This window comes from Mastomys coucha, unplaced genomic scaffold (assembly GCF_008632895.1).
Source record: "Mastomys coucha isolate ucsf_1 unplaced genomic scaffold, UCSF_Mcou_1 pScaffold20, whole genome shotgun sequence".
Taxonomy (NCBI): domain Eukaryota; kingdom Metazoa; phylum Chordata; class Mammalia; order Rodentia; family Muridae; genus Mastomys; species Mastomys coucha.
The window spans coordinates 133,567,495-133,587,918 of NW_022196903.1; the positions used below are offsets into that span (position 1 = coordinate 133,567,495).

General features: G+C 39.1%; 1 protein-coding gene across 9 annotated transcripts in view; it reads left to right on the forward strand.

Moving 5' to 3' along the window:
• The window catches only part of Pik3c2g (phosphatidylinositol-4-phosphate 3-kinase catalytic subunit type 2 gamma), a 337,297-nt gene that overhangs the window by 36,112 nt on the left and 280,761 nt on the right, over positions 1-20,424 (forward strand). For all 9 annotated transcript variants that reach the window (XM_031383723.1, XM_031383725.1, XM_031383721.1 and 6 more), the window contains 2 exons: positions 1,356-1,470; positions 15,927-16,029. In XM_031383723.1, coding sequence (XP_031239583.1) covers positions 1,356-1,470; positions 15,927-16,029 — 218 coding nt within the window. The remainder of the gene's footprint in view (positions 1-1,355; positions 1,471-15,926; positions 16,030-20,424) is intronic.

Here is a 20,424-nt window from a genome sequence, read left to right on the forward strand (position 1 = left end):
TCATGATAAGTGATTTTAGATCTGAATCTTGCTTTTCCGGTGTGATGGTGTGTCCAGGACTTGCTATATTGGGAGAATTGGGTTCTGATGATGGCAAGTGACCTTGGTTTGTGTTGTTTATTTTCTTAGGTTTGCCCTCCCCGACTTCCCGCCATCTGGTTAACTCTAGTGATCCTGGTTGTGTCAGAACTCCTCAGAGTCAAGCTGTCTCTGTGATCCTCTGATTCTGGGATCCTGGGATCCTGGGCTTGTTAGATCACCTGGGAGTGGAGCTTCCTCTGAGTGTTGTGGGACTGCCTGTGGAGCTTGTGCCCAATGTCTACTCTCTGATCCTGGGTGTATCAGAGCACCTGGGAGTGGAGCTTTCTCTGGGTATTGTGGGACTGGCTGCAGAGCTTGCGCCCAAGGTCTGCTCTGAACCCCAGCCCAGACAGACCAGAAAAAACCCAAGTTACTGGGCTGGCAGAGTTCCTGTGTGCCTGGTCCTGCTGGTCCCAGTTACTCCCAGTGTTGGGACAGATGTTGGTTCCTGCTCACCTCTGATCCTGGGTGTGTCAGAGCACCTGGGAGTGGAGGGAAACATCTTAATATCAAGACAATAACATATCTTTTTAAAGTATTGTTTTTTAATTTGTTTTATATTTATATGTGTGAGTCCAAGTGTGTGCACTGGCATAATGTGCCTGCAGTGCCTGCTGAGGCTAGAAGGAGCCACCACACCCCCTGGAACTAGGGTAACATTTGCCTATGATGCTCCAGAGATGGGTAATGAGAACCAAACTCAGGTTCCCTGTTAAAGCAGAAAGTAGTTTGCGCCACTGAGCCACCTCTCCAACTTAATCATTATTTCATTTTTTTGATGGATGTTTTGCCTGCATGTATGTCTATGTACACATCCTTGATGCCCATGGAAGAAAACACAACCTTGGGTCTCCTAGAACTGGTGTTACAGGAAGCAGTGAACTGCGCTAAAAATTGACTCCAGGTCCTCTGGAAGAGCATCCAGGATGCTTAACTGTCGAGCTGTCTCCCCAGCATCCCAAGAATATCTTTTGTGTAGAGCCATAATAAATCCCATGGTTTTGATATGAGAAATGCAATACTCAGATTTGGAAAAACTTTGGAAATTTTTCATTCACCCAGAACTGAACTTGAAAATAATTGCAAGCAGCCTTTATCTAAAATAGCTAAGAATGTAATAAATAGACAAACAAATGTGCTGTGCTTCAATTCCCCTTGATGGAGCTAACTGGCTACAATAGTTCATAATGTGATTATCAGGTTTTGTGCTCAGAAGCTTCACTGGGTATTTCATGAGCTCTTTCTCACTTGTATTATTCACTTTTGTTTTTCAGCTAATTATCTTGTCAAAGACCTAATTGCGGAAATTCTACTTTTATGTGCAAATGAGCAGCTTTTCCCCAAAGAGTATCTTCTAAGTATATCCTGTTCTGAAGAATTTTTACAGATGTAAGTATCTTATTAAAGTCAATTTTGGTTGCTATAATTTGCCAGTTTTAAGCCATAAGGCTTTGTTTTGTTGTGTTCTAAAAAGACATTTCACAAACACTGCATTTGTTCTGTTTTCGAGTGGCGAGGATGTGGTAAAGGTTTCAATGAGAGACCGTCTCCACAAGTTTGGATATTTGAACGCTTAGTCTCCAGCTAAGGTTGCCTGTTTGTGATACTTTGAAATTTTCCGGACGTAGTTTCTGGTTGGTGGGTACCAGTCACGTGGGGTTTGTAGTTTTACTCACCTCCAGTTCCGGTCTACCTCTGCTATTTGGTCCACCAGGATGTGAGACTCCACAGCCATAAGCTCCCATGTAAACAAATGGAGTGCACTTACCATGCCTTCCCTGACACTACAGTTGGTATCCTCTAAAATCCTCAGCTAAAATAAACCCTTCCCCCTTAAGTCATGTCTATTCACTGTTTCATTTGGTCAAAGCCAAATGAAAAGGAAAGTTGAGAAAAGTATACTTGCTGAGAAATTAACAAGTGTAGAAACCTCGCTGGGAAAAGAACTCGGAGCCTCGCATTCGCTGGGAAAACTATCACTTTCACCCTCAGCCCCATGACATTAAGTCATAACTTACAAATAAATTTTATCCTCTTTGTGGAGATTTGGAAAATTTTTGGATCCCTGGTACTTTTCCTCTCAGTATTGTTTTATGTTATCGTGTGTATTTATTTACAGATATAATGATTTATGTACTGGTATGTGTGTGTTTTGCCTTCGTGAATATCTGTGCACCATGTGCCTGCAATGCCTATGGAGACCAGAAGAGGGCATCAGATCTCCGGGAACTGGAGTTACAGGTGGTTGTGAGCAGTCATGAGGTTGCTGGGAATTGAACCTAGGTCCTCTGGAAGAGCAGCAGATGCTCTTTACCACTAAGCTATTTCTCCAGCCCAGCAAAGATATTTTACATGAACTATGACTGGGGTAACAATCTAATTTATTTATTTAAGAATAGTGATTCCCCAGGGTAAGAGAATTTCAGTTTTAACACTCAAGAACTGTTGATTACCCTACCTGTAATAAAGTTTTCCTTTAGTCTAAAGTATGAATTAATTCTTTTGTTTTGGTCTAGCATATTATAAGCATGTTAATCAAATAATGATTTTTAATGTTTAAATTAAGAATATTTTGCTGGGCGGTGGTGGCGCACACCTTTAATCCCAGCACTTAGGAGGCAGAGGCAGGCAGATTTCTGAGTTCGAGGCCAGCCTGGTCTACAGAGTGAGTTCCAGGACAGCCAGGGCTACACAGAGAAACCCTGTTTCAAAAAACCAAAAAAAAAAAAAAAAAAAAAAAAAAAAAACAAACCAAAAAAAAAATTTACAATAATTTCATAAAACAGCAAGTTTTGATTTACATTTATTTTATTTTTATGAATTTTTATTACAAAATTTGAAAATAATAACACACTGAAATCAACTAGGCCCAAAGTCTTTACATCTCACTGAACTTCTAGATAAACAGCCATTCCAAAGTGGTTGAGCTTCTTCACATTGGATTTTATACTTTCACTACTGAATTTATATCTTTATCCAACACACACAGAAACACAGGCACACACCTTCACACACATACATATACACACAAACACATACACACACACACAAACACACACAAAAGTACACCCATGAGAAATCCATGGCAGAGTCAGAACTGGATAATTATCTTTCTATCCTCTTTCATACGCATGTCCATATCTTGCACTCAGTTCCTCCATGTCCCTAACATTAAGTACGCAGAGCTACTACCTCACACCAGTCAGGAGGGCTATCATCCAGAAATCAGACAACCAATGCTAGAGAGGACGTGGAGAGAGAGGAAGCCTTATTCACTGTTGACAGGAGTGCAAATTAATGCAGTTGATTGTGGAAGTCAGTGTGAAGACTTAAAATATTTCAAAAGAAAATTACCATGTAACCCATTGATTTCATTCATGGGAATATAACCAGAGAACCTCATAGCCTACCACAGAGATATTTGAACCTCCATGTTTATTGTCATCAACTATAGAAATTAATTTAAATCAACCAAATTGTATATCAGCATATATATATATGTATATATGTATATATATATATGTACATATATATACATAATACCAATATGTGACTTCTCTAAAGAAAAATGTGATCACAAACTCTGCAGGAAAATGGATGGACTTAGAAAGTACAAGTGCCTCCTCACCTGCAGATTCTAGCCAATAACATATACATATACGTAAACAAATGTGCGTGCATGTGCAGTCTAACATGCAGAGAAGAAAATGATATGGTTTAAAGACTTTTAAATAACTTAAATAGTGCACTAAAACAACTTAAGTTCTGCTATGAATTAAATTTTAAATATTTATTTGATTTTTTTTAAAAATTCATTATCATTATTATTTTTATTTAGTTACCACAACAAGTAATTTGCTTGATGTTCCTTAGAGATCAGCCTCAAAAATATAAAGCAAGTTTAAGGAAAGATAAATAATTCTCTATAGCAGAATATAAACACTAATGTGTTTGGCAGTCATGTTCCTCCTTTGTGTTTCTAAATGATTACAAAATTTACAAACATCTCCTGAGACTAAAAAGGTATTTTTTTTTGAGAGATCTACTGTGGTCGTTGTTCTATCACAAATGCACTTGAAATTATCTTGTAAGTGAATCACAGCCAATGCAATAACCTAATGTACCTGGGAGTGACTCCTGGAGCTGTTGTGTCTTGTGTCATAGAGTTACAACTAATTACCATATTGTAATCGTCATTGCTTTCCTGCACAAAGCAAATAAACATCCTTTATTTGTTTGAATCTAACACATCAACAACTAGGCGGCTGCTTTACTCTCAACCTATGTTTGGCAGCCAGTATTGGCAGGCTTAAAGATGTACATCCTATTATTTAAGCCTGCCAATATTGGTGTGATTAAATTTAGTATGAGGTAGTATTACTGTTGTTTCTAATATCTAAGAAAACATGGATATGCTATTTAGATTTTATTTTTTTAGTAAGTTAGTATATTGTGTTTCTAAAGGTCTTCTCATTAGAAATATGGAAATCTGCCCATGACGCTCTCTGGGGAGCTGGAGAAACAACCCAATGAGTGAAGCCGTTGCATGGCTTGAGGTGCAGCAAATGTATCTGAAACAAATAGCTTCAGGTTGAGTGAGATGCTAGCTCTGTCTCAGAAGTATCGGGGAGAGTGAGTCAGGAAAATAAACGTGTTAGCCTTAACCCCTGTCCCACACATACTCACAAGGTCAGCCATACACACATACACGTTTGTGCATACAATTCACATAGAAAGCAAAAACATTTTCTTTAGAAGAAACACAAATAATATGCAATAAGTTAATCATGAAGTAAGAAATACTTTCATACTTTCATACTGAAGCTCCAACCCATCTGAAATATTCTGTTTGGTAGAACTGCAGTGGTAACAACAGTGTCCGTGGGGAGTACTAATAGTTAGCCTTATGTTGGCTAGACATTTAAATCTCATAGCATATCTAGCAGATGGTTATCATTGTGGCCCTCTGCTTTATGCATGGGAACATCCAGTCTTTCTTCAAGGTCACGCAAAACTATAATTAAAGTAAGTCCAAACCGGTATTTGCTTGAACTGCTGTGACTTTTCACTGAAAAACACTTGTAGTGGCATACCTGCTGTGCTAGCAAGGAAAGTACTCCATTTTACAGGAGTTTGGAAGGGTAGAGGCAGAGGGTCACGGTTGCCCATTACAACAGAGCTAAGATCCGCAGGTGCGCACGACTAGTCTGTGAATTAAAATACGCAGGTGATTCCTACACAATGTCTCCCTGGCCCAGGCATGCCTGGAAACCCACTGCCTCCAGATCAAGGCAGATGAAGGGGCGAGAGCAGAAAGTAACACAAAGAAAAAAGCCAATAGCCAACTTCGGTTTAAAGAATAAACACCTGGGCAGGACTCTGTATTGGGTCAAGTCCCCATAGCCTCCAAGTACATAAAACACACCTATAATTTGTTCTTACAAAATAACTATCAACAGTCAAAAGCCAGCTCAAAAATATAGGTAGCAGCTGAAATGGACAGGAATATTGAAAGAGTTTAATAAAAAGAAAATGCAATTAAACAAACAAATGCCATCTTTGAATAACAAATTGTCCAAACACTCATGGTGAAGTTCAGTAAGATCCCTGGCATCCTTCTGGCCCTGGGCTTTTTGTGGTTGGGAGGTTTTTAATAACTTCTTCTGTTTCCTTAGGCCTGTTTAGATAGTTTACCTGCTCTTGATTTGACTCTGGTAAATGGTATCTCTCTAGAAAACCACCCATTTCATCTAGATTGTCTAGTTTTGCTCAGTATAAGCCTTTTGTAGTAGGGCCTAATGGTTTGTTTTTCTTTTTAATTTACTCAGTTTCTGTTGTTATGTCTCCCTTTTCATTTCTTATTTTTAATTTGGATACTATCTCTGTACCCATTAGTTACTTTGGCTAAGGGTTTATCTATCTTGATTTTTCTCAAAGAACCAGCTTTTGGTTTTGTTGATTCTTTGTGTCATTCTCTTTGTTTGATTTCTGTTCTGAGTTTGACTATGTCCTGCTGTCAACTCCTCTTGGGTGTGTTTGCTTCTTTTTGTTCTAGGGCTGTCAGGTGTGCTGTTAAGTTCTTAGTGTAGGATCTCTCCAACATTTTTGTGAGGGCACTTAGCGCTATGAATTTTCCTCTTAGCACTGCTTTCTTTGTGTCCCATAAATTTGTGTATGCTGTGTCTTCATTTTCATTGAATTCCAGGAAGTCTTTAATTTCTTTCTTTATTTCTTCCCAGACCAAATTATTGAGTAGAGAGTTGTTCAGTTTCCATGGATATAAGGGTTTTCTGTTGTTTTTGTTGTTACTGAAGTCTAGCCTTGGTCTGTGGTGATCTGATAGGATGCATGGGATGATTTCAATATTCTTGTGTGTTTTGAGGCCTGTTTTGTGACTGATTACATGGTGGATTTTGGAGAAGGTACCATGAGGTTCTGAGAAGAAGGTGTATTCTTTTGTTTTAGGATGAAGTGTTCTGCAGATATCTGTTAAATCCATTTGGTTCATAACCACCATTAGTTTCACCGTGTCTCTTAGTTTCTGTTTCAAAGGCCTGTTCATTGTGAAAGTGGGGTATTGAAGTCTCTCACTATTATTGTGTGGGGTTCAATGTGTGTGTTTTGAGCTTTAGTTAAGTTTCTTTTATGAATGTGGGTGCCCTTGCATTTGGGGCATAGATGTTGAGAGTTGAAACTTTCGCTTGGTGGTTATTTTCTTTGATGAATATGAAATGTCCTTCCCCATATCACTGAATCACTTCTGGTTGAAAGTCTATTTTATTGTATATTAGGATGGTCACTCCTGTGTATTTCTTGGGAACATTTTCTTGGAAGACTATTTCCCAGCCTTTTGCTCTGAGGTAGTGTCTGACTTTCTTATTGAGGTGGTCTGTCTTTGTTATTGATGTGTGCTTCTTGTATGCAGCAAAATGCTGGATCCTGATTGTGTATCCTTCTCTGTTAGCTTATGTTTCAATTTGGAAACACGTTGAATATTTCAGTGCTGAGAGGCACTCAGTATGTAGTAACCAAATATGATTTTAGGAAAACTGGAAAAAAACATGGAAGCAGTTTTAGCTGAACTTTTCCAATCAAAAGTCCATATATTTGTCATGCAGAGAAGGCTGAAATATGTAAACATTATGATGTGTCTAGTTCCAGCTGGTACTTGTATTATTTCACATACTTAGGATCTGCTCTCCTATGGAAAACATTGCTTCACAGAGGAGAAGTAACCAGAGAAAAGACCTTAAGGACATCTATACCTAAGTGATAAGAAGAAGAGGATCAGAAAAGGGAAGTTGAGAAAAGTCACTTAAAGTGGTAGGATAGCTCAGAAACCATGAGAAAAGAGAAAGTTCTGAATACCAAGTAATGTGCTATTAAATACTGAAATCAAAGGTGTGTGAGAGAACTGTGAGTCAGCAGTAACTTTGGTATGGGGACGTTACCTGTTGATGTAAGAAAAAGTAAGGTGAGTACCATTGCTGTGGGGGAAGAAAGGTTTCAATGAATTGAGAACATAAGCTAGGGGAGGGGCTGGGGCCTAGCCAGTGGCTAAGAGAACTGGCTGCTTTTGCAGAGGACCAGATTCAGTTCACAGAACCAACAAGCATGATGACTCAGAGCCATCTATAACTCTAGTGCCAAGAGAACCTGACATGCTCTTCTGGCCTCCTTGGAGACTACATCCATATACACACTGCCTATGAACACAAGTAAGAAAATGCTCATAGATTGAAAGAATAATATAAGCTAGAGAATGGAAATGTGCATGCTTTAAACAAGGGGTTGGGAAAGATGAGATAGCACAGTGGCTTGGCTGCAAACGGTGAGCTGGAGATTTAGACATGCACATGAGAAGCATCAGAGAAATGTTCATGAGCTGACAAGGAAGGACCAAGAGAACGGGGGCATTAAAGGCACCAAGAGACCACAGTGAACACAAGGCAGGAGGAGATGGGATACAGGAAGCTGTGGAGTTCTGTAGAGGAGATGTGGGAAACAATGACTGCTGCATCACATAGGAGCAGAAAATGCTTGTTCACTGTTACCCATGGGGATCGTCATGCTTTAGGGAAACCGAGGCTCCTGAAGACTAGGAAGAGACAGGAATAAGAACATCAGCGAATAAAATAAAATAAAATAAAAAACACTAAATTTCCCTCTAGAACTTTCACGTTGTATTGCTGTATTTTTTAATTGTCACTTGCAAGTTTCTGCTTAGTCAGCATCAAACGAAGCATCCCCAGGGTGGGAAACAAGGATATGGCTTTGTGTTGACAAAGCAAGCTCCTTAGTTAGGGTTTTACTGCAGTGAAGAGACACCATGACCAAGGCAACTCTCAGAAGGACAACATTTCATTGGGGCTGGCTTACAGGTTCAGAGGTTCAGTCCATTGTCATCAAGGCAGGAACATGGCAGCATCCAGGCAGGCATGGTGCAGGCAGGGCTGAGAGCTCTACATCTTCATCTGAAGGCTGCTAGCAGAATGCTGACTTCCAGGCAGCTAGGACAAGGGTCTTAAAGCCCATACCCACAGTGACACCCTTACTCCAACAAGGCCGTACTTCCTAATAGTGCCACTCCCTGGCTCAAGCAGACCATCACAACAAGCTACCCTCTGCTGCCAAGTTTCCTTATTCCTTTAAAATGGGATTTTATATAATATGCTGCCTTACAAATTGAGAGTAAATTAAGGAATCATAACAGAAACTTTCCCAGTTTATCCTTATCCCGTATAAACTTAGTATATAAAATATTCATTAATATTTTATATTATATTTATATAAATAGGAAATGGTGGAATCAGTAAATTGACATCAGAATGAAGTAGAAATGCAACTGAGAGACAGAACTCACTTGGTTCATTCATAAGACATTAAAGTCTTTCACCAGCTTCCTGCTCTTGGCCTCCAGTATGATAACCATGGAAAGAGGTCTCCCCATAGTCCACTTCTCATGGCCTCATCCTGACTCCTGGCACCAGCACTGTCAAACTCACCATCTGCAACCCGCAGTAAGAAGCACAAGATCCTTCCCTTGGGTGCAGAGGATTGCACCCAGCACCTGGAGGTTGAAGACGTATTCCTTATTTACTATGTCTGTCTGTCTTCCTTCTGGAATGATGACAGACAGTTGACCTTCCTTTCAACTTGAAATATCTCATACAACTTTTTCCTCCCAGGCCGTTCGTAATCCATGAAGAATGGTACTGCATGGTGTTGGCCCTTTGTCCAAAGGCCAACTTCTATGAGTGATGCAAGTTTTTCTTACCATGCATCTATGAACTTTAAAATTTCTTTCTCAAAGATCTTGCAGTCTTAATTTCTAATTCATCTTAAAAAAAATAATTCTCCTCAGACCCTACTGTGTGAAACAATAAAATTGGCTCTATTTCAAAGATTTTGCTGAATAAATCATGACTGTGGGAAAGCACCAGGGCCTCCTATGGGGAAACTGAATGTCTTTTTTTTAATTTTATGATTATACTACAGTCAAGTTTATCTTAATTAAAACAAAACAAATGTTGCTTATTGTTTACATTACTGTTGTCAAGGAATGCTAGAGCCCAGAAGATTAAAAATACTTTTGAAGAATAGGAATCAAAAATCCTCTAGTAACTAGAAGCCCTGGTTTGAGCAGTAATGTGTCTTTAATTTGAATTAATATGACGGCATCTATCTCTTCATTCAGCACCAACATCGAATAGATTGATTGGACTTCCCATCGGAGAGCCACTTTTCATCTCTTTAGAGAAAGGATTCATTCATTTTGCTTTCATTTTTTTATTACATAAATATCTGTGTGTTTGTGGGTTAATATGTGCACATGAGTGCAGGTACTCTTTGAAGGCCAAAAGATAGCATCCAGTCCCTCTGAACTGAAGTTACAGAGGATTGTACGAGCTTGGCCATTAAACATTTGCTTGCAAAGTGTGATTGCCTTGCATTCAAAGCAAACTTAATCCTATAGCCTCCAGTAGGGAAAAGATGAAGTCACAAACAGCTCACGCTAATATATCATATCAATAGGCAGTAAATAAATACTGGGTTTTAGGTAACTTTGGTGTGTATCTTTTTTCTCCTCAACAAAATTGAGCATTTCATTTAGCAAACAAATGGATTGATTATTTTTACCACATGTAAAGAGTCTGTTAGACATTTTGAACTTTGGTTAAACACCTTAATTCATCAGCTCCCAGGGTCATAGCACAGACAGGAACAGGTTATCACTGAGCCCTCTCCTACAGCTGAGAAAATATTTTATCTCACCCAGTAGAAGGATCTTGAGTTGCTTTAGTTTCCAGTTCATTCCCAGGGGCTTTTTCTAAATTTTAAAGTTAACTGTAGTAGGTCTTCATAACAATTAGATGACAAAATAAAATAACATACAACAAGCTTGCATTTGATTTCCAGTCAACTTGAACAATGCAGGTTGCTCACAGTTAGTCCTATGTGCTATGTGTAAGGACCACAGCATACTTCAGCTCAGGATCTGAAAGAGATTAACAGGGAGAAGCATCATTAACCTACAGATTTGGTAAAAGGAGCCACAAACCCATTGCAGGGCATTTGGAAAAAGACATTAGAAATGAACTCTGAGTAGAGCTACATTAATTATACTTAGACATGGAACAGCCAATATGCTGATGCCAAATTACTTCTGCTACTTTAAATCACTATTTACCAAGGCTAATAATTATAGAATCTCTTTCTATTAGAGTTGATATTAAAATAGCTTGGCTTTCTGATTTTTTTTTTAAATAAATAGTTTGATAGAGGAAGTTGGCATCCCATAGTAACTCAACCTTGGTAAGGGTCGAATGCGCTATTTTAGTCTTGGTTCTTGAATGGTTTAGATTAGTAAGGTCTACAGAGTGTTTCTCTTCTCTAGAAATTAGCTGGAGAAATAGATGAAACCTTGAGATAGAATCAAATCTCTGCCCACTCTCCTGGGGGAGGAAGTGCAATATTCTGTGGGCTGAGGAGAGCCCGGTATATAATTTTGTGGAGGATACAAATCGTTAGCATCACTACACATTTATTGCCTCTTTGTTGTACGTAACTCCATTTCTGTAGATTGTTTTGTTATAACTTAATTGTTGTAGCTGTGTTAATAAATAGAAAAGGTGTTGCAAATGGGTTTTCACTGAGATAATAAATATTTCTCTGAGATAATAAAGTTTTTATTGTATTTAGTTGGTTTTATTTTAAGCTAAATATAGTGTGTGTACTCTTTGCACTAAGGAATAAAACCATATTGGCATGAAGAATATGATGATAGCTATTTCTTATTAGATGGAAGTAATCAGAAAAACAGAGCATTTGAGGGCACAAATTAAAATCTGTTTTGTCCACTTCCCTACTGAGTAAAAGCTGTTGTTATCACCTTACGCCTCATGGAAGTACTTCTGTTCAAATCCCTGTCTACCCTTTGCTAGCTAACTCCTGTGGGTCAGCCCAGGGTTTGCAATTTAACCTGTTATTGTGTCTTTAAGATAGTTAATGCTTACTATCCATGTTCCCCTGAAAGAGACATAACAGTAACTAAGTAGCACTGGTTTGCCAAGCGCCCACCTTGCAGTTCCTCCCCTATTTTCCCAGTGTTGTATCAACATTTCAAGGTATACTTGGTGGGTGTTTCTGGGATACTGATATTGACCGCCCACCCCCTACCCCCGATTGCTACATGACCATTTCACACTGAGTCATATCGCAACCTAGACCTAATTTTTTTTAAATGTGAGAATAAACATTTAGTTAGTATAGCTCATATAACTCCAACACATTGAATTGTTGAAGCCCGTGGACTTCCATGAGTTTGAGAGCAGATTGGTCTTGAAATGGAGACTATAAGAGTTAATTTTCTGTTGCTGTGTTAAAATACCCTGAGAAAATCATCTTAGAAAGGAAAGGATTCATTTCTATTGATGTTTCTAGGAAAAGAGAGTCTGTCATGGGAAGGAAAACATGGCAAGAATCAGAGAAAACATGGTGGCAGGAATAGGAGGCTGGTTCATCCCATATTCATCACATCCAGAGAGAGAGAGAGGGAGGGGGGAAAGGGGAGAAAGAGGGAGAAGGGAAGAGAGGGAGGGGAAGAAGGGGAGAGGGAAAAGGGAAAGGTATATGTTATAAAGCCTCAAAACTCACCCCACCCCCAGTGGCATACTTCCTACAGCAAGAATCCATGTTCTAAAGCTTCAGATTACTAACCAATGACCAAGTACTCAAACAGAGCTGATAGGAACATTTCTCAAAGTTACCACACAGATTTCAAACTAACAAAAAGAAATTAACCCTTTGAGCCTTACTATCCTACAAAACAGTGGCATGTGTTTATTTCAAAGACAACACCTTTTCAAATGTAGATTTATAAAGTGTGCCCACTATGATGAGAATCAGTACTCATATCTGTATATCTGCTATTATCCTTTTCCCCATAAAACAAATATAAGCGTTTGCATATCAGTATGATATTGTGTTTACTTATTATTCCCATTTACATAAATAGTGCCATCAATACTTTCAAAGATTATGAGCTATTTATGAGTAGGGAATAAGGTAATTATATACATGTATTTAACCTTTCAATGTTCATCTTAAACATCACCTGTGTGCTTAGCTGGACCTAGCATAGCCAGTAACTGACAGCTAGGATCAAGGACCCACTGGGAGAATAAATAATGAACATGCAGACATTTTGATAGACCAGTAGACATGAAGAAGAAAAATAAAATGTACTTTCCCCTGTATCCTAGAAATATCATTAATTGGAAACATAGTTTTATGCAGTATTATCAAGACCTAAGCCAAGCAGACCTATGTGAAATCTAGACAATCAAGCTGACATTGTGATTTGACAATGTATATGACATGATGTTCCCATCATGTTGACAAGATGTCCTTAGTCTCACACCTTCTCTATATTGCCTACCTCTGTTCGCAAACCATGCTTTTCTCTCTCTTGATACACTAAACTTTCTATTTCTCTCTGGATTCCCCAACAGCAATTGATGGTCTTCTTTCTCATCTGTGCTGCTCTACAGAGCATCTACTTAAGGGGTCTTCCATGCCTGCCTCTGACTTTTCTTTCACTGTCTCTAGCCTAATATGATCCAATAGAAACATCACATGGCCTAATATTTTTTCAAGTCACAAAAAAATAGAAAAAGAAGCAAATGTAGAAATATATTCAAACATTTAAAACTACTCACCTTATCATTTATTTGTGTGAATGTGATATTACATGTACCATTTATCTGTGTGTGTGTATACACTACTGTATGCTGGTGATGGTGGAGGTTAGAGGGAGGGGTTGGATCCCTGAAGCTGCACTTTTAGGCTGTGGTGGGCAGCCTGATGTGAGTGCTAAGAACCAAACTTGGATCCTTTGGAATACTAGCAAGTGCTTCTAACTGCTGTGCCATTCCCAGCTTTTCTGTCTTATAAAGCAATGGCAGAAGTATTATATCAACATGTAGGAATTGTTATTGAGATGCTTCATAGTGCGCCTATGATAAACCTTCTCAGCAGGGTGTGAATCGTAATTTAGCCAACCTTAGCACATAAATGGCAGTGGGTGTCCAATGGCCACTGTACTGAACTGCTCAATGCTAGGTTGTGAAAAACAATATACTAAACTAAGTCTAAAGTAATATAGCAGCTAAATGTAAGAATGACAATTGTAAATTCTCAATGGAAAATAACAAAGAGGGCCTGGAGAGATGGCTCAGTGGTGAAGTACACAGGCTACTCTTCCAAAGGTCTCAGGTTCAATTCCCAACATGCACATGGTGGCTCACAACCATCTGCAACTCCAGTTCCAGGGGATTTGATGCCCTCTCCCGGCTTCCACAGACACCCAGCATTCCCATGGTTCACAGATAGGCCAGTGCACAAATATACATGCAGATAAAATACCCATACACATAAATTAAAATAAAGAATAATTTTTAATGTTGTAGATAGTTTAGAGCATGTTAACTGAATACTGTTCTTGTTTACACTGTTAGAAACAGATTGTCCCAGATATTTAATAAGCTATCAGTATAAAAGTCCCAAATGACTGCATGAAATTTTCTTTCTGGTAATCTATCAGGAAGTTTTGTGTTTAGCCAGTATCCCTTGAGCTGAATGCATCAGCGCCATCTATCCCTTAAATAATCAACACTAGAGAAACTAGAATTGACAGCTGCAATGGAAAAGGTTGGACCCAAGAGAATTAAAAAACACAGATTTTTAAAAAAGAAAAGAAAAAGAAGTCCTATAGTAGCTAGAGGCCTCTCTTTGAAAATGTCATCTGTCTTTACACTTAATTGAGACGGCAGCATCTGTCTCTTTACTCTTCCTCACCATTGGTTAGAGTAAAGATGCTTCCCCCAGAGACTCCTCCTCTCCTGGCCTCTCTCAGGACATCATCTCTTCTATTCTTCAATGCTTTCTTTATCCTTTCCTTCATTTCCTCTAGAACAGCAGGAGCTTCTGAAAGGTCACATGATTTTAAATGTATTTTACCAATCACGACAACAAATTGGAAAATACTTAGTGTTTAACTCATATATTTAATATGCATGAGGTGTTATTTGTTGCATTTTAATATGCATGAGGTGTTGTATATGTTGTCAAAATTGATATTGAGAGACAGCAGCAATCCTTCATCTCAGAAAGGCCCGTTTTTATTTAATACAGCATGTTTTAAAATAATTTTGCCCATCATGTAATTTGAATTTGGAAAAAAATATTTACAGGGAAAAAATATTGAGAGACAGAAAGAAACAATGCAGGTCCATACACCCAAAATACAAAATGAGGGCTTGTATTTAATTTTCTTTTCTGTTTCATTGAAAATAGATTTTTAATACAATGTATTCTGATTATGATTTCCTCTTTCTCAGCTCCTCAAAGAGCTGCACTTTTTCTTTCTGTCTCTCATTAGGATGCAAACGGATACCTGAAAATGTATTCATAATAATGAAATCAATTAAACAAAATTTTCTTGTTAATCTTTTGATCTAGATATTAATATATCGGTTCTAAGGAAGATGGTGTTTAACTTGAGATAGCTAAGTTTAATTGCTGTACCTAATCTAATAGAACCGGTAAATATGTCTGCAAAATGCACGCGGTTTCCACAACATCACTCTGCGTACTGAATAAAACAGTCCCCACAGGCATCTTGGCATCAATTAGTCCACCCTGCAGCATGCTGAGCTGGCTGGCTGAAACCAACTCGGACCATGTACAGAGTATCATTTAATTTAATATGCCCATTTATGATTAATAGAAATAATAAATAGAAAATTTATAATTTTCTACCTTAATGCACTAAAATTCCAGTATGTTGTCATATATAGCTAGAGATGCATATCCTCTTTCAGCATTCATTAATATACATATGTATATATACATATATGTATATATATTCACATATGGTATGGATAAACATGAGTACATGCATGCACTCACAGCTTACCATTACCAGACTGTATCAGACCCAGTTTTAAGTAAACAAGGCAACGAAGTTATCAGGGAAGTATGCCTTGACACAGTGTGGACTTGACACAGTGTGCCCTTGACACAGTGTGCCCTTGACACAATGTGACCTTGACACAGTGTGATCTTGACACAATGTGCCCTTGACACGGTGTGACCTTGACACGGTGTTCCCTTGACACGGTGTGCCCTTGACACAGCGTGACCTTGACACAGTATGCCCTTGACACAGTGTGCCCTTGACACAGTGTGCCCTTGACATAGTGTGCCCTTGACACGGTGTGCCCTAGACACAGTGTGTAGTATTTTGTAAAAATATGATTATGCTTCTCCTTCTTCCTCTCCAGGGATCACTGTCTAGGGAGCCACAAAATATTCCAGAAAAATAAATCTGTTGTTCAACTTCATCTTCAGAAGAACAGGGACACTCCAGGAAAATTGTCTCGGAAGGTAAGACTTTCTGAATGTGGGTTGGCACCTTGACATCTTTAAGGATGACAGTTTATCTTGATGGCTCGCTGCCAAGTTAGAATTACTTCGCTTAATGAGCAGGTGTTTATTTCAGTATAGTTATTAAAACAAGGTAAAATATTGTCATAAAATCCCTTAATAATACAGACTGAAATAATAACATGAACTTGTAACTGCAACCTTAAAGTGAGAGACTGGACATTTGTCTCATACACCTCAAACATCAAAAGTTGAAGTCTTGACCTTCAAGGGGTAGGATTAGGAGATAAATTCAAATAGTAGACCCTTACATTTAGAAGAAATAAGAGAGCAGGGCCCTTATGAAGTCAGTACCCACTTAAGAAAAGGTTTGACTTCCCCCTCTCTTTTTCCTTCCCCCATCTCTATTGGAATACAGCCTGATGACAAACTTTATTTTAGGCAGATGCTCTCCTTAAACTTAAACCTTTTGGCCATTATGGTTTTAACACACTCAGTATATGATACTTATGGTATTATTTAGCTATAGCATCCAGGGATGACTAATACACTCAGCTCAACCAGCCACTTAGTTTCTTAAGAGAGCAGTTTGTGAGAGACCTATTGAGGTCACCACATGCACACACTCCCACATGCACACTTAGAAGCTGAAAGAAACACGAATGTAAATGAGAGCTGCCGCTGATGGCAGAAAAAATAACACCATTCTTATCCTGTTAGAAGACTATTTATGTCCCCGTCAGTGTTGCTTAAATCTGGCTGGATTATTATTCATAACTGCATATACTAATCTGCTGAGAAAGGGATGGGTCGCCTTAATGATACAATTTCATGCTGTAAGATGTGAATTTTATTCCCTGTGTGATGTCTTGAAATACTCCCAACCCAAATTGCACAGTTTGCATGAACTTTGATATTTTGTCAGGTTTCATCTACAGAATCTTCCAATTACCTGCTTTAAGCAAAAACTCCCAATGCTCTGTCATTTCCATCAGATAGCAGATTTCTCACATGTGATTTATATATATATGTATATATATATATAGTATGAGGTGTTTCATCATAAAAAAAAATGTTAGGTGGCACATCAGTTTGCAATATATCAGTGTGGAATATAACATAATGAGACCAAAAGAGAGCTGTTTAGAAATTTCTCCCGGATCTGTCTCTAGCTCAGGCATTGTTGACAGGTCCAGGGCTGGCTGTGCATCTAAAATCTAGACCGAGTAATACCATGGAGTCCAACTGATACCTTACCACTAATGAGCTTATGTTTCTTCAAATTTCCCTCCATGTTGCTGAGAGAGCTAAAATCATAATATTTTATTGTCACACAGGGACACGGGGAAGGAAGAAGAAATGTGTGACTCTAATTTGCATGTTGATAAAATAATTTTTTGACTGTTAGAGCTTGTAGATCACTAGTGCTGTGGCTCACAAAAATTAAAGCACTCAGAGGCTGGCGATGGCTCAGTGGTTGAGAGAAGTCTTGTTGCTCTTGCAGAGGACCCAAGTTCAATCCTCAGACTTCATATACAGCTGCTGACAACCACCCATAACTCCAGTTTTAGAAGATTCAGTGCCATCTCTGGCCTCCACAAACACCAGCATTCATGAGCACATACCTATGTATAATCACTCACACACACACACACACACACACACACACACACACACACACACTTAGGTATGAGCTAAAAACCTTTACTCCAAGGTCTATCTTAAATCCATTCAGTGCTCATACACAGACATATATGCACAAAACATGTGTTTTTACCTGAGATGCTTTATCTAAAACATTTAATATTCATAATTCCATTGGTCACATGCTAACAGAGACAACACTCCATTGTAATTCTCTCAGATTTCAGGCACAGAACTGGTGAGCTTACATTTTTTTTCCTGAGACAGGGTTTCTCTGTGTAGCCCTGGCTGTCCTGGAACTCACTCTGTAGACCAGGTTGGCCAGCAACTCAGAAATCTGCCTGCCTCTGCCTTCTAAGTGCTGGGATTAAAGGCATGTGCCACCACTGCCTGACATGAGCTTACATTTAAGCTGATCCATGAGACTTCAGAGCCTTTACACTATGCCACCAACTTACATAGGAGAAAGGCTTTGATTTACACACCACCTCAGTTTGGATTTGAGCTAAGAGAACTGGTCAAATTTTTCATTCCTTGTCTGTGATTTTCAGAGTAGAGTCACTTAGGAAGAGGGGTTCTTATCTGTGGCTCATTTTTCCATGATGGCTGATGATGGAGGTCTCAGCCCACTGAGGGTGGTGTCATCCCTAAGCAGGTTATCTGGTGTTATATAAGAAAGCATGTCACGGACACAGAGCCAATAAGCAGCACTCTTCCATGGCCTGATCCTGGTTCTGTCTCCAGATTCCTGCCTTGGTTTCTGTCCATTGTGGACTATAAAATATAACATGGAACAAACCTTTAAACCCATAAGCTGCTTTTGGTCAGACATTCATCACAATGACAGACAAGCTAAGGACAATGTGTATTTTCAGTAACTTTATTTTGTTTTCTGCAGCTATATCTACCCTGCACAAAGCCTGGGGCACCATAGGGATTCAATAATGCTCCACATTCCATATACATTAGGTTGCTAGTATGGACTACCATTCTTTAACTTATTAAATAGATGAAGTGGAAAAGAAACAGGTGGTAAATGCTGTTATCTCCCCACCATCTATAACTTGAAGCGCCAAACAGTGAAGAGATCAATAAAATGGTTCACAGTCTCACAGCTGGTAAAAAGGGAAGCAAAAGCAGGCCAGTTACTGAACGCACCTCGTAATTAGTGAGCCCTGGCGCAGTCGTCATCGTTGTGTGCAGGCAGAACCACATAGCTGAGCTGAGGTACACAACATGCAGCTGCAATGGTGAGTTCCCAGTTTCAGTGTGAGGTTGGAATCATTGCAACCAGGATTCTTTAAATGTTTCACCTTAGCTTTACTCTTGAGGCTTTCCTTCCTATAGCAAACACAGATTTCTATATCATCTCAGAAAGATGGGCCAAGAGTGTAGCAGGAATGGCAGAGCCACCTCTCTGTAAGCACCAGGGGCCACACAGTTGAAAAAGCATCGCCTACAGGAGGACCTAATTGAGGACAGCCTGAGAGACCAGGATTGCTGGTGCAGACAATGCCAGCCAATCACGAACTGCTGTTTAGAAGAGATGCTTTTTGGGGACTAATGGGGCACACGTGGAGGCTGTTAAAGGAGCTTGCAGCAGTGTTCAGGAACTTGCTGCATTGTTTCTCACCTGCTGCCAGAGTCTGTGTCTTTGACTCTGTGCCACCTCACCTCCATCCCCCAAGGGCAGGTTGTGTCAGGTGGTGAGTTGTCCAGGGCACAGGCAACACAAGAGGAGAAGTGATGTTTCAATTCCTGGCAGTGGTGCTGTTGATTAAAATAAATAAATAAATAAATAAATAAATAAATAAATAATAACAGGTATACCTCTGTGAGTTTAAATCCAGCCTGTTCTAAGTAGTGAGTTCTAATTCACCCAAGATATATGGTGAGACTCTGTCTTCATAAAAAAAAATAAATAAAGGTTAAAAACATAAAAACAGACAACATGCTTAATGGCAAAGTGTATCCTTCATTCTTCCAATGAGTGCTTTGTCTATGCCACTTTTATTAAGAAGCCCCCATGCTCATGAGTAGAACAGTGAACAGAGTTGACAAGATACCCATTTTAAGAAGGATGGCATAGAGGGGAGTCAACTGTCCCAGCTCCCAGTGGAGAACCATGGTAACCTTCACACAGAGTAAGAGAAAAATATTCAGTGTGCCTCTCTCTCCAAACCTGGTCTCTTAGGACACATCCAGTATTACTTTTCAAAGGAGAAGACATGACATTTAAAAATAATTAAGAGTAAACAGCTAAAAAACATCACACTCAAGATCTAAATTGTTAAAACCACAATGGAATGGTGTGAGCAAGCCTGGGTCTGGCAATACCTTCAAGACCATGACCCCAGTGATCTAATGACTCCAACTTCCTCCTACATCTTAAAGGCTCCACCTCTCCCCAAATAGCCCCACCTGGGGATCAAGCTTCAGCATACAGGCCTTTGAGAAACACTCAGGATCTAAACTACACCAACCATACCGTTTATCATAATATCAACAATTTTTTTTTAATTTCTTTTTTTATTGGATATTTTCTTTATTTACAGGTAAATTTCTCCTTTCCAAGTTTCCCCTCTAAAAAACAAAGAAACAAACAAAAACAACAAAAACAAACCCCTGTTGCCTCCCCCATCCCCAAGCCTGCCACCCCACCCTCTCTCACTTATTGGCCCTGGCATTCCCCTACACTGGGGCTCAGAACCTTCACAAGGCCGAGGTCCTTTCTTCCTATTGATGATCGAA